The 24,052-nt window shown below is 29.1% G+C and overlaps 2 protein-coding genes and 1 pseudogene across 7 annotated transcripts; 1 reads left to right on the top strand and 2 right to left on the bottom strand.

Moving 5' to 3' along the window:
- Positions 1 to 35: 35 nt before the first annotated feature.
- LOC107168040 (DNA-binding protein RFX2-like) lies at positions 36 to 8,458 on the bottom strand. Of its 5 annotated transcripts, XM_015517304.2 has the most exons (17): positions 7,930 to 8,458; positions 7,576 to 7,655; positions 5,607 to 5,773; positions 5,378 to 5,543; positions 5,135 to 5,185; positions 4,663 to 4,765; positions 4,513 to 4,606; positions 2,910 to 3,050; positions 2,646 to 2,783; positions 2,403 to 2,584; positions 1,969 to 2,332; positions 1,668 to 1,908; positions 1,512 to 1,609; positions 1,292 to 1,447; positions 1,020 to 1,222; positions 752 to 911; positions 36 to 537 (listed from the first exon to the last, which is right to left on the bottom strand). In XM_015517304.2, exons 3-17 carry the CDS (start codon positions 5,763 to 5,765, stop codon positions 454 to 456), a joined length of 2,340 nt encoding a protein of 779 aa, XP_015372790.1. In that variant the 5' UTR covers positions 5,766 to 5,773; positions 7,576 to 7,655; positions 7,930 to 8,458; the 3' UTR covers positions 36 to 453. The 5 variants fall into 5 exon arrangements, with proteins under 5 accessions (XP_015372790.1, XP_015372789.1, XP_015372791.1 ...); XM_015517303.2 differs by having other exon boundaries at positions 7,576 to 8,458; XM_015517305.2 differs by having other exon boundaries at positions 5,135 to 5,182; positions 7,576 to 8,458.
- On the bottom strand, positions 6,237 to 7,548 carry LOC107168032 (WD repeat-containing protein WRAP73-like). Its single transcript, XM_015517291.2, has 2 exons — positions 6,371 to 7,548; positions 6,237 to 6,255 (listed from the first exon to the last, which is right to left on the bottom strand). Exons 1-2 carry the CDS (start codon positions 7,546 to 7,548, stop codon positions 6,237 to 6,239), a joined length of 1,197 nt encoding a protein of 398 aa, XP_015372777.2.
- Positions 8,459 to 12,801: 4,343 nt separating the features above from the next.
- On the top strand, positions 12,802 to 22,782 carry LOC107171543 (aminoacylase-1-like; annotated as a pseudogene). The gene is made up of 7 exons (XR_016190695.1): positions 12,802 to 13,106; positions 14,512 to 14,681; positions 15,645 to 15,816; positions 15,911 to 16,057; positions 16,170 to 16,581; positions 18,970 to 19,030; positions 22,473 to 22,782. The product of XR_016190695.1 is annotated as an aminoacylase-1-like (transcript).
- The last annotated feature ends 1,270 nt before the right edge of the window (positions 22,783 to 24,052 follow it).

Genomic DNA, 24,052 nt, shown 5'->3' with positions numbered 1-24,052 from the left:
TGTATATTGAAAAATTGTTGTACCAAAAAACACAATTAAACACAAGTTAAAATACAATATAATATTATTAAGTATTTAGATATATTATAAACAAGAAAAAAAGTTGAAAACAATTTTCATCACAAATGCTGTTTAGGCCTCAAAAAATCCAATCATAATATTAAATGTTTTTAACAAACATTTTACAATTTACAAAATCAATAATGAAAAAAATAGAAACAAATAATTGCACAAAATGTCATATAAAAAATGTAGATAATATTTAAGTCTTTGGGAATTAATAAATAAAAACATCATCTACAAAGTGTAGGTAGGTATAAATAAAAATAAAAATTGCAGTGCGCACAATAACAAAAAAAAAAAAAAAAAAAACAATCGGTTCAAACAATAACTAAAATAATTTTATGTGAATATGTGCCTAAAAATTAAATACATAATATTATGGCATGGCGACTAGTTCATTTTCATGCGTTTTCCATTGCAATTAGTGTACTCTGTGGAGTCATAGTCAATCAGAACTTCTGTGGGTATAGTTTTCTAAATTAAAAATATATAATATATTACTAATACATATAAACCATTAAAATTATGTAATCAATGCAATAGGTGTATTTATTTTTTATTATTCATTATTTTTAGTCTTAAAAACTGATTCAATAAAACAAAAGTTACAAAAATGTATATGATAAAAACTATCTTAATTAGCTAAATGCAAAAATAGATTATAATACAATCATTCAACTATACTTACATCTCCTGAACCCATTACTGCAATTGGTGTTTCTCCTGTGACTAGAGCCACTTCATGTTCAATTAAATAGAACATATACTCATCATAGAGCAGGCGTATTAGGTGAAACGATCCAAAACTAGCAGCTGAACGTAATGTCAAATCACGTATTACCATTGAACTATAAAAAATAACAAAAATATGAATGTTAATTATTCATGATAAATGCATATTCAAATTATTTTTAAAATGTTGAGTGAATAAATTAATTTTACTAAAAAAAAATTACCTATAAAATGACCATTTTAATAAAAATTGCCTAGCTTCTTTTGTGAAATTAGGTGTATCACGATATTGTTTCAAACAATTATCCACAACACTTTTTAACCAAGTTGCCCATTCTTCTAAGGAATTTTGTTGTTGTAAAGTATGCTTAAAATCCGCTTCCAGTTGTTGGACCAAAGTCGAGTCACATTGGCACACCCAAGATGCCTTTTTCATAACCAATAAATTTATATAATATATATAAAATACAAAACATTAAATTTTAAACTTTCTTACTTGTTCTTGTACATTACGGAAGTCCACACGATTCAAATCAGTAAGCATTTGATTAATTTGGGTATAATTTTGAAGCACAGCTCTTGCTGCTTGGGCAAGATGATTAAGCGAAGTATATCGGCGTAAGGTTTGTGCAAAGGCACTAACAGCAGTCACCTAAAATTATGAATTATAATAATAATGAAGAATAGTTGAACAAAAATAATATGAAAGTAATCACTTTTATTGAGATCATTTCTTCTGGGCACCCTTGCATTGCAGATATAAGCCATGACTCTAAGCCTTTGGAAAAATTTCTAATGGCTTGTGTTAATGTTCCTGTACATAATTCATAAATAGTTATATCTTTAAATACAAACACATAAAATATACATACCAGGAACTGGGCGGAGAACATCTGGAATCAAAACTTTCACCAAGTTTTGATAAAATAGAAAATCAACAGTTTTTACAAACAGTTGTAATGTTTTGCACTTTGACAATGAATATAATTTTTCTTTAGATAAATATTTTTCTTCTTCACATTCATCATTATTATTATCTTGACTACGCCAAAATTCACGCCAAAGTGACTCAATAGTGCCAAATTCTAAGTTCAATATGGCACCTAAAAACGCCTAAAAAGCAATATTATTTGAATAAAATTATTGAGTTTCAAATTAAAAACAATTTAGTACTTCATAATGTTCACGGTACAAATTTTTGAATGTATCTACATCTTCTAAAGTACAATTATCATCCAATTGTATTTCATCCAAAATAATATCAGGAAATTCTGGTACAGCATTAGCACCATCACCTAAATATTCTTGGTTTTGTGCTTGAGGAGAAGATGGAATACTGTTCTGAGAACAATTAGCAGAATCTGAACTATTGGTTGTGTATTGATTACAGTTTCGTTCTTCAGTTTTAATGAATTTAATTTTTTTCGAACTACTACTTTGATTTGTTCGCCCAGGTAGGTTTTCATCAGAGGAAAAATCATTTAATAATGAACTTGCCTTAATTCTAATGCCATAATAATGATATTTGGAATTCCCACTTAAAACAAAAATGTAATATTTAAATAAATTACATAATGTAGTCATAGAATTAAAGTTATGTGCCATACCGAGTTCCTAAGCGCCTAGTACGTAATCCCATAAACACAGATCGGATTAGTTTACCAAATGACGCTGCATTTACAGGATCAATTTTAGTTTCCGAGCAATGTGTTAGATAATGATTATATAAAGTTGATCGAGGTAATGACACTCCTTCAGCCATTTCATAATTTTCCATCAGCCAGTTGACCTTTCACAATAATATATTATTGAGCTATTTATTATTCTAAATCAATGTATCAACAGCTTACAGTTGCAGGAGAAATTCTATTTGCGTGCATAAGACCAGAGTTTTGCATTCCTCCATCTGACTCAACACCATTCAGTTGATCTATACTTGTGTTTGTTGTGCCAGACTCAGTAGCGTTTACTGTAAGATATGACACATCCTAAAAATAATTATAAAGTATTAATTAACATATATACTAATAAGTTAAATGCAATAATTAATACAAATTTAGGCAATGTAAAATAAAACACATTAAAGTTACATAATTATCAAACTATTATTATACCGAAGATATAACGGAATTCGGGCTGTCTCTTTGAGCGGTAGCAATAATAGTATGATCATTGTCAACATTCTGTTGTATAATATAGGTTCCATTACCAATAATTTGTGCCTGACATGTAGGTTGTCCTAAGGTGTTTGTAACCTTTAACATTTTGAACATGTTTTAATTTCATTATGTTATTATTGTAATATAATTAAAATAAACTACACAAAAAGATCCAGAAAGTCCTGACCATTAATTTTATTGACTTAAAAAAATAAATATAAAACGGAAGGAAATCTTGTTTTTCTATACTATATAGCAAGGGTGGCTAACATAAATATGTCCACGTGCCACATGAATGAATACAACGATATCAAGGGCCAAATTGTTAAACATAAATTTTTAAATTTTTTATTTCATATAGGGAAAGTAGTTGATGGGAGCACATATCAATGAGGAAAATAAATATGGAACCGTGCTGTATTTTTCAGGAAAATAATTATTTGGACTGGATTTCTTATAGGGAAAGATATTTCAAAAGAATGATATTTTTAAAGATTAATATATTCTCGGAATTATTTTTGGAAGCAGAATTAAGAGGGTGCAACACCCATATTTGTTGTCAGTCTGACAAACGCATAACGTAGCAAATTTAAGCTCAACAGTTCACGTTTTACTCCGTTAGCATAAAAAATTAGAGTGAATAGACCTATTATGAAACTTGATAGTAAGAACATTATCTGTATTTAGTTAGAAGTATTTTAAAAGTAGTTCAGTTTTTAAGTGAGTTATGAGCATTTTATTTTACAATTTATTATACACGCACATAACTCACTTAAAAACTGAATTATCGTAATAACACTTCCAACAAAACACAGATAACGTTCTAACCATCAAGTTTCATAATAGGTCTATTCACTCTAATTTTTAAGCTAATGGAGTAAAATGTGAACGGCTGAGCGTGAATTTGCTATGTTACGCGTTTGTAAGACTGAGACAACAAATACGCGCGTTGCGCCCTCTTAACTAAGAAAAATAATAATGTGAAACCATATTTTCAGGAATAGTAAAAATTAGGAAAATATCGCTCGAGACAACATTTTTGAGTATATTAAACATGTGGATCCGTATTAATGGAAAATGGTATTAATAGAAAAAATAAAGCATAGGACTGGATGGGATAAGACAGTTATTTACAGAAAAATATTCATGAGGTAAAGTTTTAAAAAGAAATATAATTCTATAAAGTTGCTTTATTATTTTCTATTAATAGATCAATGTGTATAATATACACAAAAACATTGTCCCGATTGTATGGTCCTGAGTAATAATTACTTTATACTACTCCTGAAAAATAAGGTTCCGCATTATTATTTAACAGATTCATATTTTCTTTAGTTAATTCTGTTTAGAAAAATATCATTCTAAGAATATATTAATCCTTAAAATTATCATTCCTTTATTTTATATCATTTCCTGATATATAATTTCGTTAAAATAACAATTATAGATTTTTTTTTCCTCCTCTTCTCGACCTGTAATTTTGATAAGGACCTTTTGGATAATTCTGTTAAGTCGTATCATGAAAAATTTAACTAGAATTTATACAAATATTAATTACTTGAGAATAAGAATTTGTGCTTGGAGTGTAATAATGGGTTTGACCAGTTTGATACATTGTTCCACTCTCACCCACAGTATAAACTGGGTATGCCCTAAAGATTACATTCATATGATTATTTTTTATTAAAATTAACATTAAGAGACTTACATTTGTCCATTTGTGAAAATTGCTTGTTCACCAGTTCCTTCAACATATTGTACATAAGTAGAATGGCCAACATCATCAGAACCAACAGATTCTGTTTCAGGAACTAAACAAAAAATAAACCAATTAGGTATTTAAGCTATAAAATAGAAACTATAAATTAACTGTTAAATATGTTTTACAAAATATTTGTAAGAAATCAAGCTAAAATAAACAAAGGGTTTATAAAGACTCCACATACTATTTTACTAATAAATGTCAAGTATGAATATTGATACAAATTAATGTCATGTTACATTAAACATGGCTTAACTTGTAGTAAAAATGTTTGCAATAGTATGAGGAGCCTTTTAAGCAAATTATAAAGTACTACATCAGTAATTTTATATGAAATAGCAATGAAATCAAGAAAATACAAACAAGAGAATTTTAACTCAAAAAATTTGTAATGAACAAATATTTTCCTGAGTCTTACCCAATGTTGGTACTGGTGTAAGAGAAGTATAAGATCGTCCTTGAGTCCCTTCTTAATTGTAAGCGTGTAATTTTATAATCACGATATATGATAATATGCATTTTATATGAAAAATGGAGAACTAATATTGTACAAGAATAAGATAAAATTTTTAATTTTATTTGAATTAGAACCTTTTAGATACAAAAAAAATTCTCCATTATTTTATAGATGGTATGAATGTAATGAATTTATTCAACTTACCTGATGCTGCCACAATATAATGGCCATTATCAACAGTAACCGTCGAAGAAATCCTATCTTTATGATCTATATGGTCATCATCCATTGATTTATCGGATCCGTCATCATGAACTGGACTAGTTCCACACAGTATAGCATTTTCAAGTTGTCTACTACTATTAACATTCTGAAAAAAATATAGATATAATTAATTAAAATGAACATAAAACTATACCAATTAAGTAATTACCTGGTCAATGGACGTACGCACTACGGAAGTTTGTTGTACTGGTTGTACAACAAGAGTTTGACCAACCCCACCAGCCGTTACAACTGTTATAGTACTAATTTGGGAACCAGTACCTGCTGACCCTTCTAATTTGATTCCACTCCTTACAGAAGTCGCCATGAAATTACCTAAACCCATATTTAATTTCATAATTTTCTTAAAAATTGAATCTACAGTTAAAAACTACTAACAAAATAAACACACATATAATGATAAACATTTTAATTAAAATGTTTCAAATAGTTTTTAATAATCAATAAAACGCGAGATATTCTTATATAATTAAAATTTTAGGTAATTATATTTAATATGTTCAAGTATAAATGATTTTTTTTTTTTAAATTCGGTTTTCATTCATGATCAGAAAATAAAAACATTTTATATTTTATTGTAATAAAAATAAATTTATTTAATATAAAATATCAACTTAAATATTATTTTAAAATAGCCTAAATAACAAAAATAATAGTTATTCAATAAAAAACTAATAAATACAAAATAAACATTTAAAATACATTAATTCCAATTAAGATTTTAAGTAGGATAACAATAATTTCAAAACTAAATTTTATAATTTTAAGTAATTACAAATCATTTAGGTGTTAAAAATCTAAAGTAAAAATTAATACACAATAAATATTAACTATGTTATAATTACCTACCTATTATAATTATTATATTAATAATTAACTATACCTACATATTAAGTAGTGAACAATAAAAACTTTTTCCCATCACTCAAAATCATATCTCTACTATTAAGTGACCAAGATATGTTAGAAACTAATAAACATGTACCATCAATAAGCTTTGGTGAAGTCTGTAATATAGGAGTTTGTCCTTCAGTCCAAAAAAAAATTAAACCTGTACCGTAAGCTACTGACAGCTTATTTTCTACCTGACACCACTGCATTTTTTTAATTTTTTTAGATAGTTCTACTACACATATCAATCTATATTTCTCCCAAATACAAAGAAATGTTGAATCTACTTCATAAGTACTCAAATATCTACAATCAAAACTCCAAACGATAAAAGCTATTTTTGTTGAAACAGAATTAATAAAGGTTTTTGAAGGGTTTTTTTTAATTAATACTCCATCGGATTCTATGAAAAAATCAAAATTTTCATTTAGTGACAAACGAGATAATTTAAATTCAACATTAAACTCATTAGAAGAACTTAATACAACAATGTTACCCAATGAACATCCTAAAGCTAGATAATTACTATTGGGCGCCCAACTCACAGTATTTAATAATGAACATTCAATTGAACCAATAACATTTCCAGAGAGAAAATCGAGAATTGCTAATTTTTTATTATTAAAAACACAGAGGAATCGATTATCTGGAGATTTATTTAGACCATTACAAGGTCCTATTAAGTCTTGAATGTAAATGACTCTATCTAAAGTCCGAGAACTCATCATTAGCAACTTTTCATAACCATTTATCTTGGAGACCACAAACATATGTGTTCCATCACTATTAAACACCGCACAAGGGCAAATGGGTTTGGGGATTTCAATGTATACAATGGAATTTTTCAACAAATCAAACACAGCCAAAGCCATATGGAATTCAAGCGTTAACAAAATTTTTTTGCGACCTATCCATTCTGCAGCCACAAACTTAAAATAGCCACATCTAATGGTGCGTATCCATTTGTCGGCATGTATGTCGTACACCTGTACAACACCTTTGCTGAAAAGTGTGCACAGTATGAGATTAGATGATGCATTCCAACACAGACTGTCAATGGGATAACAGGCTGTAGCCATGACGTGTGGACCGGTGAACGGTTGAGTCTTGATGATCAAACGGTTGGAAACGGCGCAGGCAACGTATCGCCCGTCGGTAGAAAACGCGCACGTATCATAGTCTAATGGTAGTATGTTCATTTTTATTAAATGGAACAAAACACTTACTGTTCGATTATCGGACGACTCTCCCAGAAGCGTTTCATAGGTTTCGATTGGGATGGGACGTCACTGATGTTGATGTATACCTGTGAATATACACGCATACATACGAACGAGAACGTATACAAGTACACATATACGCACATATAAACATACATACATACACATACACACACACACACACACACACACACAAACGGTTACTATTGGTTTTTTGTAAGGACGAAAACAAAAGTTTTTGACTAACGTCAGTTACGTTCTGTTAGTCGTAAACGTCGTGTGTGTACAACGAACTAACCAAACATAAATGCATTTTTTGTTTATTTATTATTATTATTTTGTTCGTTGTTAATCGTTCACCTGAATTGTTGACGGAAAAAGGCGTTCATGGTGACTATGGCTACGGCTTCTCTCCCGTTGCTAGGAGCGGCGTCGGTCACAACAAACGCGCAACAATAAACGATCAATAACAAGATTATAGGAATAGGGCACGCCGCCGCCGCCGCCGCCGCGTCTTGTCTTCACGGATCGCTAGTCGCCTACGCCCGACGCGCCACCGACATTGTCGTGTGAGTGCGTAAGCTCTGCCAAGTGTGCGCGTGCGCGTGTGCTTCGGGTATGGCCGGGCCGGTGTGGTACTATGGTGTAGCAGGTTGTACTTGTACTGTACAGTGGCACTGTAGCGGTTTTCTTCGTCCGTTTGATGATGAGAAATTGCGAATCTCAAATTCCGGAATCATTGGCTTCCGACTGCAACAGTGGTGATCGCTATGCACATATTTACGTTTGTAAGCTTATCGACGACAGTGCAATGAAATTAATGAGAGTTATGACCCTGTAAATTGTAATGACTAATGAGACGTATGCGTCGGCGACGAAAGGGATTCTACAAACGGAACGATACTCTAATATAGTCAATAGATAATGTAAAATGCTAAAAACAATCGTTCACCCGATGATTCACGTCAAAGACGTTCAAAAACGACGTCATCGAGCGCTCGTGGCTAGTTTCTCGCATTTGGCGCCTTTTATGAAATATCGATGTACCAACTTTTTTTTTATTAGTAGGTATAGTATATATATATATATATAGCTAGGATAATGATATCGTATTCGACTTCGACCGGTCCGGTGGGCGTATAGGAAGTGACAACTTTTTAAACTTTAAAACTAGTTATAACTTTAAAAAGCTATAACATTGAAACTAAGTTTAACCAATGAATTCTGATTAAACCGACTTTTTTGCCCTCCCGGCTACCTCCTCCCATAAAAAAATGGCTCTAACCAGGGTTATCTAGTAAAACAGAAAATTTCTTTTAAAGTTCTCATCGTCAACATTTAAGAAAACGGTGTAGCAAATAGCAATATGATTAATCAATTGATTATTATTATTAAATTCGTAATTTAGTTTTCATTATTCATCGAAATTGTATTACGGCGATTTCTTTAGCATTAGTCAGGGATTTTTTTCCTACAAATTTGTATTTTGGTTACCAATATTATACATACCAAACGAAGCCCTTCAGATAAACTTTAAAGTTCAAACTATCTACATATAAATATACATATAATTGAAATAATATGTCGATCAATTAAAACATTTTTTGCAAGCTGTGCGCAATATTACCATTTCAGTGGCAGGTCTCTCTCCACTGACTCACACTTCATTGCAGAATAACAGAGGCGTTCTCAGGATTTTTCAATGTAGGGGGATGAAAGAAATTGTTAAATGATAAGCCGTAAAGGTTACCAAAAATAGACAAAATATATATCAGTGATAATATCACTAATATGTATGCCTTGGGGGGGATCTATCCCCCATATCCCCCCGTGAGAACGCCCATGCACAATAATAATAATTATATAATAAAAATTAAATATTTGACAACTTATATCAAATAACCCTTGTATCTAATTTTAGATTCTAAATGAATTTAACAATGTATGATTTTACTTGATTTTATTTGAGTGTTTTTTTTTATCTGTTTACATAATAAGTAGTTGAATTATTATGCTTCGATTTTTAACAACAGTATCAATCTGGTGAAAAGTGCATCTATAATTGTTACATTTGAAGTAGTTTTTAAAAGCGTCCCAAAAAACCATTAAAAAATGTGAAAAACATGAATTTTAACTCAAAATAAGTTTCTGAAAATTTCTCTTTTAGTTGTTTTTGGCGTAATCCAAAACTCACTAGTATGAATAGCTTAATGCTTAAAATTATCGAATCGCTAATAATTATGAAACCTACTCCATGTTCATGTTTGCCCCCAATGCCCCCATCTCATTGCCGCCAAAGAAAATGGTTGAATTTCCATATTGAATAATACCATTTCCCTGTCAAAAGATTTCTTGTAACGCAACTATTGGCACTTTATATTTTTCAATTTCTTCTAAAAAAATTGTAAAGCTTCTGCTTTATATAAGGTTCTGATATTCCATATTCCAAACTGACTTTCCGTTCCTAGATCCAAGTAAGTTTCCATTGTTATCCACATTCTGAGGCTTTTTTAGGAGATTCCCAACAGTTTTATTTTTTACAAGGATGGATTGTTGGTCCATAGCTCAACCCTAAAATCTGGAGTATCGGTTCAGACCAACTAATTAAAGTCAGCCAGTAACTCGGTGCCCCAGATTCGCCAATCACGTAACACCATCAGTGGCGTATCCAGAATTTTTTTTTAGGAAGAGGCACATACTGTCTAAAATTTTATCATATACATTACCTACTACCAAAAAGAAAAAAAAAATCAAATATTTAATGTGTTTAGTGCTAATAATTTATTTATATTTCCAGTCAGTCATTAAGTTAATATATTATAATAATAAATAGTAATTTAATAATAAAAACGGATTAGTCCAAAGTTTGGACTCCAAACAAAATTATAAGTGTATAAAAACAATAGTAACAATAAAATTGTATAAAATTGTTTTGATCACGAGTTGCAATTTTCTTGGTGCTTTCTTTGTTGTTGTTTCTTTGTTGTAATAAGTCCTCAATGATTTCAGTTTCTGAAATGACATCTTTTTTATTTATGTTTACTAATGCTAATCCATTTAGTCTATTTTCAGTCATTGTTGATCTTAAGTATGTTTTCATTCGTTTTAAGGTAGAAAAAGTACGTTCTGGCGTAGTTGTTGTAACAGGAAGATTTGTGAATATTTATAAAAGCAATTAAAAATATTAGGCAAAATATCTGAACAATAAAGTAATGTGTCAATAGCGGTTTGAGGTTTATTCACTGTGCTATTTTGCCTATCGTCTTTCCATTGATTTTGTCATATACATAATTCAGCTTTTAATGTAACAATTGTATTGAACGGAAGATCATTTTCATACATTTTTGCAGCTCCTAAAATGATTTTGGTATCATATTTATTGAAATATGATGGAATTAATTCTTCAGATGAAATTATTTCTCTTAACCTTTGATAAAATCGTGTCCTTGGTTCACATATAATTTATAGTCGAGAAATGAAATGAATACAAATATTTTGTAAAAATCTTTCGGCTTTATAACGTTCACAATGTTCACATTAGCTCTTTTATTTTGTTTGCCATAAACTCGAGGTAATTTAATATCAACGTATATTTTAGAAGCAATCTTAAGTACTTCACTAAATATATTTTTGAAATGATTATCAACATCTTTACGAATAGATTCTAAAGATAATAATGATTACCGAATACTGATATAACCACAGAATATTCATTGGTAAAAGCATATTATTGTAGTATGCGTTCATATATAAGAATAAATTTAAATAATTAAAACAAAATTTAGTAAATACGGCCAACGAGGGGGACATGGCTCCTGTACCCCCCTGGATAACACTAAATACATAGTGCTCCCTTGAGCGGTATAATATATAATATAGAGTATATATATTATGTAAAAGTAGTAAACACTAATAAATAAACATCATCAAGGTGCAATTCAGTATGTAATTTTTATGCATAATACATTTACGCATGATTTTAATAAAATTTTAAATAATTTATGAGAAAAAACAATGTTTAAAAAAAAAAATTAATTTAACTCAAAAGCGCCCCTTACTTTACTGCGCCCTTAGCAAGCGCTCATTTTACGGCACCGCTGTAATCTTGTTTATTAAAATATAACATAAGTATATTATAGTGACTCCCTTTGCCTCTTAACCTCTCGGTGGATGCGGAAGCTCGACCGCAAACCTACCAGGGCTAAAATAGCAAACCTTGGTGGAGTGGAGGGAAAGCATACATGCTCTTTGGGTAGATTGATAACCTAACAAATAGACTTAAATTAGTTGGTTAAAGTAAAGAACACAAACAAAGTGGCTCTGTTCGCCAAAACCAAGCGGACCGTCTTCGCCTACATGTCCGGTCACCAAATTTGAGGTCCGGATCGAATGATTCGTTGGATGCGGACTCATTCACCAACCGCCCCCGTGGCTAAAACATTTAATGAATAAACCTACCTAAGCTTATTTAACGGTTTATCTAAACTATGTTTCTATTCTGACCGGCTTCAATAACACAATCGTATTATATTATTCAAAAAAAGTCATATGCGTTGCACATGGGAATAAAAAAGTGTTGAGCGCATGAGTATAAACGTAAAATCACAAACTTTGGAAGGCTAAACTTCTAAAATATTAGTTTCTGGTAAAAAATATTTACACCATCGTTTTAAGAATAAAAATAAAATAATATGAAAATAGCGAGGGCCGAGGGGGTTGGTAAAGTGAATATTAGCTATAAGTTTTAACAGTTATTAGTAAATACTAATGATACTATACAGTACTTATTAGGTGTTGACTATATAGACTCTATAATAGGTATTATAGATATTAATTACTAATTATTAATAACTAATTAAAAATGTATTGTATTTTATAAAAAAATGTTTAAATTGTATACAGTAAATTCCGAAATTATTCGTATTACTACGAGAGAGAAATATTGATTTCCAATAATAATAACATCATCTGTTGAACATAACAAAATTATTTAATGATTTTATTATCTAGATTAGTTTGTTGTTTAATATTATTGAAATATCAAATATGGCTTCTATAAGACATGGTTTAAATGTATTATATTAGGTATAAATATTATTTTATTTTATTATTTTAAAGTTACTTATACATATATAAATTATAAGCTATCCAATTAAAATATAAGCACATACCTTAAAACATAGATAATGCTTATCAAGGATTAACAGATGAAATAACAATAGCGATTAATAATTATTAATTATTATAAATGTATAATGTTTCATTACCTGTGTGGCTGAGTAAGCAGCTATAGCTGATAATAATTGGTATGATGTAGAAATATACAATTGTGATACCTATATAAGTAACTAATTTAAATATTTGTATTACAAGTGTGTATATTGTTAAAGAAGGTACACCATTGAACACCTAGTTAATTATTTTAACTAATATCTTTCCATCTCAAGAAATGTTTTCAAAAAATAAAGAAGATGAAGCTGTTTCCAATTTTAGAAAATATTTACAGATACCAACTGTACACCCAAATGTCGATTACAGTTAAGTATTATTTTTTAGATATTTATGATATACCACATAGCTAAATGGTAGGGGAAAATTGGAATATATCCTTCACCTAGTATCTATTATCGTCTCTATAAATAATAAGATAAGGTATAATCTTAGTCACGGTCTTAGAAGATCTTCTAAGACCGTGATCTTAGTCATCAACCATCTCGATCAAATTAACATTACTTTGCTACGAAAATAAAATTATAATAGAATTCAGTATTGATAAAATTATCAAAATTCAATAGCTCGATATATCATAATCAGTGATGGAAAAGTTCTTTCTAAAAATGAATTAGTTCAAGTTCAAGTTCAAGACATTAAATATGAACTAGTTCAAATTCTAGTTCATAGTTTTTAGAATGAACTAGTTCAAGTTCTAGTTCAGTAGTTCATAATTTTAAAATGATCAAAAATTATAAAAAGTTACTAAAGAAAATGTGTTTAAAAAATAATAAAAATAATATGCGTTGAAACCGGCGATACGCGGCTCTGCATCATACTTTATGTCTTTATCCTATATTGCTATATTCCTATGTAAATGTAACTAATTAGTAATTATTAATTTAAAATAATAATTATAGAGTAGTGACTAGTGTTTAAATTAATGTTGAGTAATAAACGAAAACAAAATCATAATTAAAAATAATTTTGATTGCATGATAAAAACAGTGGAACACTCTGTATACAGCATAAAATAATTTGTATGAACATGTTTTGAGAATGTTATTTATAATGTTAACACTTTATTTTATTATGTCAAGTTACAACAGAATTATAATAATATACCAATACTATAAATTATATTATACTATTCTTATTATATCGGCGATCAACGGCGTCGTAATTTCAGGGAAAACATAAATATCCAAACTAAAAATAAACAAAATTAAAAACAAATTCGTATATCTTTTGATTCTTGAGAAGGCACCTGATCGGCTACATTTCAAAACGTTATGGTATAGCCTATTCTATGAAAATTAAATTACCAATGAACGAACCCAAAACGTTCAAAATCATAATTAATAAGAACTTAGTTTACGTTCAAGTTCATTTCTTGAAAGTCAAGTTCACTCAATATGGAACGTGTTCCATATGAACTCGTTCTTTCCCATCACTGATTCATAATATGACAACATATTATTATATACGCTTACTACGTAATGCAAGCAAAAACAATAAAAAAGCTAACGGAGAGGATCTGACCCCCATGTTTCCTCTCCTTGAGTACGCCACTGTACTAGTATAATAATATACTCAACTAACATTAAATAGAGAATAAAGTATTTTATTATAGGTTAGAAAAATAATATTTATACATAAAAATTAAAATAGGGATATCTACAGAGTAGATTCTTCACCTTCTTCTCTGATCCTTTGATATTCCATATGCAGGTGAATGTGTTAAATTTTTACAGTTTCAAGCTAAAAGTTTAGGATTACCGTCAAAAATTCACTACATGGCACCAAAAAAACCAGTGGTTATTATTACATTACAAGGAAAAAAACCTGAGTTACAATCTCTGTTGCTTACATCGCATATGGATGTCGTACCAGTTTATCCAGTAAGTGCCTACACTAAAAATAACAACTTAAGAGGACATCGCAGCCACATTACGTGTTGTATCCGTTTTCATATGTACTACATAACACATTTTTATTCACTAGTTTCAATAGTGTGCTGGTAGTTTTGATTAACCCATTATCAAACTTTTAGGTAAAAACATTATCTGTGTTACTGTATTCTTTCGTTGGTTTTTTACGATACTTTAATTTTTAAATCAGTTGTGTGCATTAAAATTAAAACTACCAGTACACTATTGAAACTAGTGAACGAAAATTTGTTATGCTGTATATACCTATGTAAGATGAAGACAACACACGCGGGTGCGACATTCTCTTAACTAAACACTTAAAGGTTTCATTAACCGTAGGTAGGTAAGTCGTAAGTACATAAGAAAAAGGGAAAACTATATATTATTTATTTTAGTTATTAATGTTAAATAAGGCGAATATTAACAGTTAATTATCTGCTTAGAATTAAATATAGACATTCATTGTAAATTGTTGAATTTATCATGGTTCATTTGTATAGGGCATAGGCCCTCCATGATTTATGTTCCTAAAATGAGCTCGTGAAAATTTGGCTTTTATCCAGCTTTGTCGGGGAGTTATTGTTGATTGATACACTCGAGCTTTTAAATGAAGTTAATTTTAGAGTGTCTTTCTTTCATCCTTGTATAATAATTGTACATTTTACACTTTTATATTCCAAAATGATAGGTAGTCCAAAAATTATTATTCTTTTAATCAAACGTTTGCGAAAATGATGCGTTTTGCTAATAGATTTGCTATTGTATTTTAGTATAGTTTTTAGCTTTTCACGTCTGTTAATTATTATGTAATTATGTTTTATTTTCAATTTATTATGCATACTTATAAATTAGGTATAATATTTATAGAAGTATTGGGCTTACTGTTTTTAATAATAAAATAAATATTTATTGATATTTAGTAATTATTTCTAGGAAAAGTGGACATATGACCCATTTTCGGCTTACAAAGATGCACAAGGAAACATATTCGCTAGAGGAGCACAAGATATGAAATGCGTCGGTATACAATACTTAGAAACATTAAGAAGATACAAAAATAATAATTTAATTCTTGATAGGACCATCCACGTTTCATTCATGCCTGGTATGTCTGAATAATTTTGGTATTTGAGTACAAATTTCCATAAATAAATATAACAATAATTAATTAAGTTATAATATTTCGTTGTATTAAATAGATGAAGAAATCGGAGGAATTTTAGGTATGGCCCATTTTGTTAAGACTGATGAATTCCGTTCTTTGAATGTTGGATTTACATTAGATGAAGGTTTGGCAAGCCTAGACAATGTTATCCCTTTATATCACGGCGAAAGAACAATTTGGCGTTAGTATATTTTCCAATAGTACATGCCAGAATGGAAATTTTACATTTATTAATATTAAATACTTACTCGTAAATACTTTCAAAATATTTTATATAATATGTTATTGAACAGAATTCTACATTCGAAGCACTGGCACTCCTGGTCACGCCTCACTACTTCACGATAATACTGCTGCTGAAAAATTGATGTTCGTTGTAAATAAAATATTGGACTGGAGGACGAAGGAAAAGTTAAAATTGTCCTAAGGCATGGATATTGGAGAAGTTACATCTGTGAATATGACAATGTTGGATGGTGGATGTCAACTAAACGTTGTACCCCCAGAGCTGTCTGCTGGATTCGATGTTCGGTTGGCTATAGGCACAGATAGACGTGCGATGGAGGATATCATAACTGGGTGGTGTCACGAAGCAGGCGAGGGTATACGATTGGAAGTCTTCAAAACAAATGAACAGACCACACCGACTAAACTAGATGATTCAAACCCTTGGTGGTTAAAATTTAAGAGGGAATGCGATAAATTGTACGTTTAGTCTTGTTTTACTAAATTTATCCTTTGAATATGTTCAGTGTACGATTTAGGGCTTGAAACCGGCTACTTGTTCCCAGAATTTTAAGAACCTAAAATCGTTAACCGTTATTTTATAACTATTTTTATTCCCGGATACCGGTTCCTGTGGTGATTTTTCAGTTAACTTAAAACGTTATAATAACAATATATTATATGTTTTAACCGGTTATAAGAACCAATAACTGATATTCATAAATATCGTGTACTGATGAGTAGTGCTGAGTACTGACTACCATTACTTATGAGCTAATATATTACATAATGGTATAATGATAAGCTCGTAGCTACTATAATAGTTTAATAATTAATAACTTCTTAAAACAAAGCAAAAACTGTTTTTCACATGAATGAATCGAGAAGGCTATTGATATAACTAATAAACATAATTCCCAGCACATAAAAAGGAGAATTTATACTGTGAAATATCGCTTTTATTTTTTGATATCGAAACTACAAAAAAAGTTATTCAAGTTTGAAAAAAGAGAACTTTTTCGTATAAGTGATATCAAAAAATAAAAACGATTTTTCACAGATAATGTTCTCCAACTATATTGTGTAGGTATCAATTTGAAGTCCTAGCTATCAGTTATCACTACAGCCTTGAGTCAGTGAATAGTTCTATCCCGCGCAAAACAGTTTTTGGTATGTTGTGCATTTGTTAGACGGAGACACACATGCAGGACGTGTAGCGCCTTCTTAAATCATACTACATATAGCTGGTGTAATAATTTTTTTTCTGAAAATCTATATCCAATCGGTTACCGGTAACCGAAATTTTTTGAAGCGGTTACGCTTAATCGATGACATGTCGGCAGTCTTGACTAAAGTTCAATAGTTATAGGTAACCACTATCGACAGAACTGGTAATAAATTCCTTTTTTAATTACCGACGTTACTGCTTAATCGGTAACCGATCATTTCGGTGGTTTCAAGCGCTGGTGTTCATTTTTAACATGTATTATATTTATTTAATTATAAACTACGCAGCGTAGTCTACTGAATAAAAATGAATAATAAAGTTATTTCAAACATTTCCATATTTGAGAAACTCAAAATTGATTTTTTTGACTTTTTTTCATTCGATGAGTAATAACATAAATAAGTTTTTGGTGAAATCAGAACTAACTTATATTTTTTGGTTTGGAAGATATAGATTAAAATAATTACTATAATAAACAACAAAAATTTAAAATGTACAGGTAATGACGTAATTTATTCATAAATATAATATTCAATACTCTATTTGATACAACATAAAATATCTGCATCTATATACCTGATTTGGCGACACGCGCAATGACGCCTGGGTATGACACATAAGTGGTAATCTTCGGCTAAAATGCACTTTACCACGCCCCTCCCGAATTAAATTTTTTTTAAAAGACGGGGTTTTTCTTTTTGCTGGTTTAGGAATTTTTTGAATTTTTTTGCAGAAACCATTATTTTGGAAGTTATAGCCCTCCAAAGTTTGCGATTTTACGTTTATACGCATGCGCGCCACACTATAATTTACTGCCGCGCATAGCGACTCGAGGTTTGACAACTGTAGCCGGCAGACGAAGGGAAGGTTCCTTTAGTTTGAAGACCGGAGCCACTTGCATGTGTGTTACTTTAACTAACAAGGTTCAGTTTACTTGTTAGGTCATTTGTCTGCCCGTAGTCGACGTTACTGATATAATATAATATACATTATCTAAATCTGTACGCTTTGAATTTGTTATTGCTTATTATTTTAATCTATATCTTCCAAACCAAAAAATATAAGTTAGTTCTGATTTCACCAAAAACTTATTTATGTAATTACTCATCGAATGAAAAAAAAAGTCAAAAAAATCAATTTTGAGTTTCTCAAATATGGAAATGTTTGAAATAACTTTATAATTCAGTTTTATGTGGTTTATTAACAAAAACATAAAAAGTAAGTACGATAGGCAAATTCTGATTCCACAAAAATGTTGATCATATAAATACAAACATTTCTAAAAAAAAAAATTCTAAAAACTTAAATTTTTGGTATTTTAAATTCAAAAACACGATTTTTGAAAACATTCAGCATTTTGAAGTTTTTTTACCATAACTTCCAAAATAAGTTCGACCGGCTTTTTTTGAAAGTACCATCAAATTAGGCATGCAAAAAGACACATTTTGAAAAAAAAAAATTCCAAAAAATCGCTTGGGAGCTAAACTGCATTCGTTCCCTATATAATATAATATAATACTTAATATATAATTTTATCTATATATTTTTAATTATTTTTGTTAATTTTTGTTTCAGAGATTATGCTTAAATATGTATAAAAGGTACCTATTACTTAATATGTATTATATTATATTTTGCAGGAATTTAAAACTAAAACCATCTATTTGTCCTGGGGCCGGTGATAGCAGATACATCAGACTAGTAATTATATAAATTTAACTATATAATTAATAATACTGTAATGTCTGTAATAGTTTATTGTATATTTATATAATCGATAGGCACTAACTACTACATAAAACACCCATAATATAATTGTATTATAGGTATATTTCCTAAGTAATAGTGGTTCCAAAGTTTTTTGGAAATATCGTTAAATTATGTAGGTCCGTCACTCCAGCACCCCTATAGTTTAAAATTTTTACACCAAAATTTCACAACATTATGTAACCATTTTGTAACGAAATGTGACCATGATAACTTTTTTTGTAACTTACAAGAAAGTTCAGAATTTCGAACTTATGTAAATTCCTGGTGCTGGGGTAGTGGGGTTACGTCACCCCAGCATCCGGTACCTTCCAAATGTTCTGATTTATTTGAAATTTTCAGATTATGTAACCATTTAATAACCATATGTAATCCAAAATTCGAGATGTTTATTTTGGCTTTATTCTAATAAGAACCATTTTAAAGATATTAATAATTAATATCGTAATATTATATTATTATTTACGCACGGACGTTTGTAATTATAACAGTATATTATATTATATTAATATGTATAATATGTATAATATATTATAATTATTATAATTATAATTTATAATATTATATACCCAACAACGTATAAAATATATTTTTGAAATAAAGGTTTAATACTATAATTTATTATTTTTTTCAGTTTTTACTTATGAATCTTTTAATTAATTTAATTAATATTTTTTAAAATATATATATACATATAGGTATATTATATATAGTGTTTGTATTTATATTATTATATCATGCGTATTATTATTATAAACAATTAATTTATGTTTATATTTATAGTTTTGAGTTTATCAAATCCAACTTTGTTTTGGTTTTTAAAAAATAATTATTTTCGTTGTAAGAAGATTAATATAGACAATTATGATGAAATAATTTTTTATTGTAACACTGCAGTGGAGCTATCATCTAATATTCTAATAAATATGTGTTTGCGTGTTACTGGTGATAATTCTAAGGACTAATTCACTCATCCCACCTATACAAACATATTTTATTGTTAGAAAATACAAATTACCAATAAACAATCAGTGAACGGCAGTGAGCCACATATTTTTGGTGATTTTTGGTGTTATCAAAAAATAACATTTATCTCATATTTATAATTTAGTTACAAAATGAATAATATTTTTTAAATATTCACTTTTTAAAAGAAAAAATACATATTATACTAAATAGGAAATAATTACAGCATGTATAATTGAATTTTAATGCAGACATAATAACATTCTGTAGAATGTTCATCAGGAGACGAAAAAACAGAACAGCAGAGCGCAAATATAGGGTTCCCATGAAAAATTAAATACGTGGTCAGCTGGGGGTTTCCGTTTTCCGCCAAAAGGACCCTAGCCCTTTATCACCATGGCCGTTTTCCGCCAAAGGTTGTATTTCCGATTTCCGCCAAAAAAATTAATAAATTATTATTGAGAACCCCTGAACTAACTGAATAACCACCTATCTAGTATCCCTAATTAGACAAGTAATTTTTTTTAAATATTGTAGTTTGATTAAATTTGCTATTTGGTCAAAGTTGTATATGTAAATTCTATACGTTGTGACTTGCGTATATTATGGTATAGTTTACATTATACTCTATAACCTATAATAATGTTCAACGGTGAACCCACTATTGCAGTTTGCACCATTGAAAAATAATTAATTTTAAGTATTATATTTTTGTCGCGATATTCATCAGCATAAATGAAAAATATGTATGATGCTGGTGAGTAGTGACTATTAATAATCATTAATAGGTATTTAAAATTATTTTAATTATGTTATTATCCTGTTCCAATCTAGGTTTTACCCGTTTATGATATTTGGCATTGTACTCATTGTAGTATATTTATGGCATACATTATAAAAAAAATCATTATCAAGGGTACCGAGGTGCTGGGGTGACGTCTCGCTGGCACCCGGTAGACTTGAATCGGTTTTTCGAACAGGATTCGAGTTAAGTCACTTAAGTCAGGGATCTCGAATTTTGGATTACATTTGGTTACAAAATGGTTACATAATCTCCTGAAAATTTCAAATCAATCAGACCATTTTGAAAGGTACCGGGTGCTAGGGTGACATCACCCTGACGTGACGGACCTAAATTATGTGCATATTATGTATATTAATATGGGCGAGACCGTTTTCGACCAAAAACGTACCCTTCCCTTTTCGGCCGATTCACTTTTCGACCAAATTTAAAAAAACATCGATTCCCTTTTCGACCAAAACAAAAAGTTTTGTAATATGATATGTAAAATAAAGAAAATAATTGGTATATAATTTTTGTAAAATAGAATACCTATATATTAGCATTATTTCTATGTTATGTTAATATGTCATAATGCGTATAATATTTTATAAAAAATACAACAACAAAATTATACAATACAAAAAGTTTAATATAAGTACCTAGGTATTATATTTTATGTTATATTAACAAAATTATACAATACAAAAAGTTTAATATAGGTATTATATTTTATGTTATAGGTACATATTGAAAATTATTAAAACCTATATATATATAATTGTTGTCATTAATTTGTTATAAAATATTATACGCATTATGACAAATTAACATAACATAGAAATAATGCTAATATATAGGTATTCTATTTTACAAAAATTATATACCAATTATTTTCTTTATTTTACATATCATATTACAAAACTTTTTGTTTTGGTCGAAAAGGGAATCGATGTTATTTAATTTTGGTCGAAAAGTGAATCGGCCGAAAAGGGAAGGGTACGATTTTAGTCGAAAAGGGAATTGGCGTTTTTTTTAAATTTGGTCGAAAAGTGAATCGGCCGAAAAGGGAAGGGTACAATTTTGGTCGAAAAGGGAATAGACTTTTTTTAAATTTGGTCGAAAAGTGAATCGGCCGAAAAGGGAAGGGTACGTTTTTGGTCGAAAACGGCTATGCCCATTAATATACAGTGAAACCTCAATAACTCGAATCGGTTGGGTGCAAAAAATAATTCGAGTTATCGAAAATATTTTTATATTTAAACAACACAGAAACTGCTTTGAAATTGATAATATTGATTGGTTTTTGATTACGATTATCGTTATTTATAAAAATACACTTGGTTAATTGACCTTCGAATTATCGATGTGACGATGTATGTACGTGTTATATTATTTCAGTAATTTTCGGTAATGTATGTTCAACAAAAATTCAACTAAAATAACTTCGACTTATCGAGAAATTTGAGTTAGCGAAATTCGAATTATCGAGAAAATTTATCACACGCCTATCATATTATATATTGTAAAGCAGGGATCAAGGCATTCCTTCGAGTTATTGAGGTTCCACTGTAGTATAATTTATAATATACATATACTTATTGACTAATTGATTGCTTTTGTTTACAGATTGGTATTCCCGCACTTGGATTCTCACCAATGATGTATACACCTGTGCTTTTACACGATCATGATGAATATTTGAATGAAAATACGTTTTTGGACGGAATTAATATTTATTATAACATAATCAAGGGCTTAGCAACAGCATAAAATGTGTTATTCATTATGCATGATTTAAAAGTAAAAAAAACAGCTTTAGCTCATAATTTTTATTTGAAACAAATTTTACTTTATAAAGAGAGTATTTTAATAATCTGCTCTTCGAATCATCAAAACATGGGGTATACTTATAAAATTAAACTTTTATACATACAGACTTATTATTCTTATTCTTAAACCTGTAAGTAGATCAGTAGATGCCTATAAACCGGAAGATCCGTTTTATGTATAAAATACTAATAACTAAGTTAACTAACTCATGCTAGCTAAGTTGACATTTTCAGAAAAAATACCTGTGAATAAATAATTCATAGTTGAAAAAGAAGAGTTCTCGTTAAAAAAACAGAAGTTTGTATCTCCTAAAATAGAACAAAAAAATCTCTGCCTATGAGTGCCCTAATTAAAAATTTTGATTTTGAATAATTGTAATATTTATGACAAAAAATTGACATTTAAAAAATGCAAAAATATTTTCAATAAATATTAAATACAGGGAGTCCCTTGAGGATTTACCCATTGCAATATCTCCCGAAATAATGGTGATATCGAAATTCTGATTTTGTTATAAGACTCACAGGGGTAAGAATTACAATTATTTCATATTTTAATTGATTTTAATGTTTTGGTAAAAAAGTTAAAAAATATATTTTTTTATTTAATTATTTCCAAAAAAAATTAAGATAGCCATTTTGTAGAGTCTATTTTTCTGAAGATATTGACGTTCCAAAATGTATTTTCATTAATTTCCTAATTTTTAATATTTTTTTCGGTTTCGAGAAAAATTGCAAATTATTTAACACTGTAATGTTATCAAACATATGACCCGTCACGCCGCGCGCATTCCCATACGACCTTCCGTGTTCCCAATAGTGTTATAAATTATAATCATATTTAATTTCTTCAAAACTAGAAAAAATATTAAAAATCAGGAAATTAATGAAAATAAAATTTTGAAACGTCAATATTTTCAGAAAAATAAACTCTACAAAATGATTATCTTTAATATTATTTGAAATAATTATATAAAAAAATATATTTTTAAATTTTTTACAAAAAACATTAAAATACATTTAAAAATGAAATAATTGTAGTTCTTATCCCTGCGAATTTTATTAAAAAACCTGAATTTTGATATCTCCATTATTTCGTAAGATATCGCAATGGGTAAATCCTCGCGGGACACCTGTATATTAAATTAAAACATACATATACATAATGAATATAATATTATATACTAATTTTTAACATAAACTTTCAGGTTAAAATTCAAGTATCTACAGTAATATTTTTAGCTACGTATAATAATTTAAACAAGTAAATCAATAAGTCTATAACAAGTTACATAGAAATGGCACATTTTTCTTTAATTTTTTTATTCTTCTCGATATCTAATACTAGGAATATTTAATTTGTACCTACTTTTCAAA

This window comes from Diuraphis noxia, unplaced genomic scaffold (assembly GCF_037042655.1).
Source record: "Diuraphis noxia isolate RWA-SAM2 unplaced genomic scaffold, SU_Dnox_SAM2 contig0003, whole genome shotgun sequence".
Taxonomy (NCBI): domain Eukaryota; kingdom Metazoa; phylum Arthropoda; class Insecta; order Hemiptera; family Aphididae; genus Diuraphis; species Diuraphis noxia.
Note: the sequence above shows the minus strand (reverse complement) of the source record. Positions and strands in the feature narration are given on the sequence as shown.

What these genes read in the sequence shown, in the direction of transcription:
- LOC107168032 (XM_015517291.2), bottom strand. Translation starts at nt 7,548, where the DNA reads ATGAACATACTACCATTAGACTATGATACGTGCGCGTTTTCTACCGAC.
- LOC107168040 (XM_015517303.2), bottom strand. Translation starts at nt 5,765, where the DNA reads ATGGCGACTTCTGTAAGGAGTGGAATCAAATTAGAAGGGTCAGCAGGT. An exon ending in TACACCAGTACCAACATTGG is followed by an intron (nt 4,766 to 5,134) that starts GTAAGACTCAGG and finishes TTTTTTGTTTAG; the next exon opens with TTCCTGAAACAGAATCTGTT. An exon ending in TGTTCTCCGCCCAGTTCCTG is followed by an intron (nt 1,610 to 1,667) that starts GTATGTATATTT and finishes AATTATGTACAG; the next exon opens with GAACATTAACACAAGCCATT.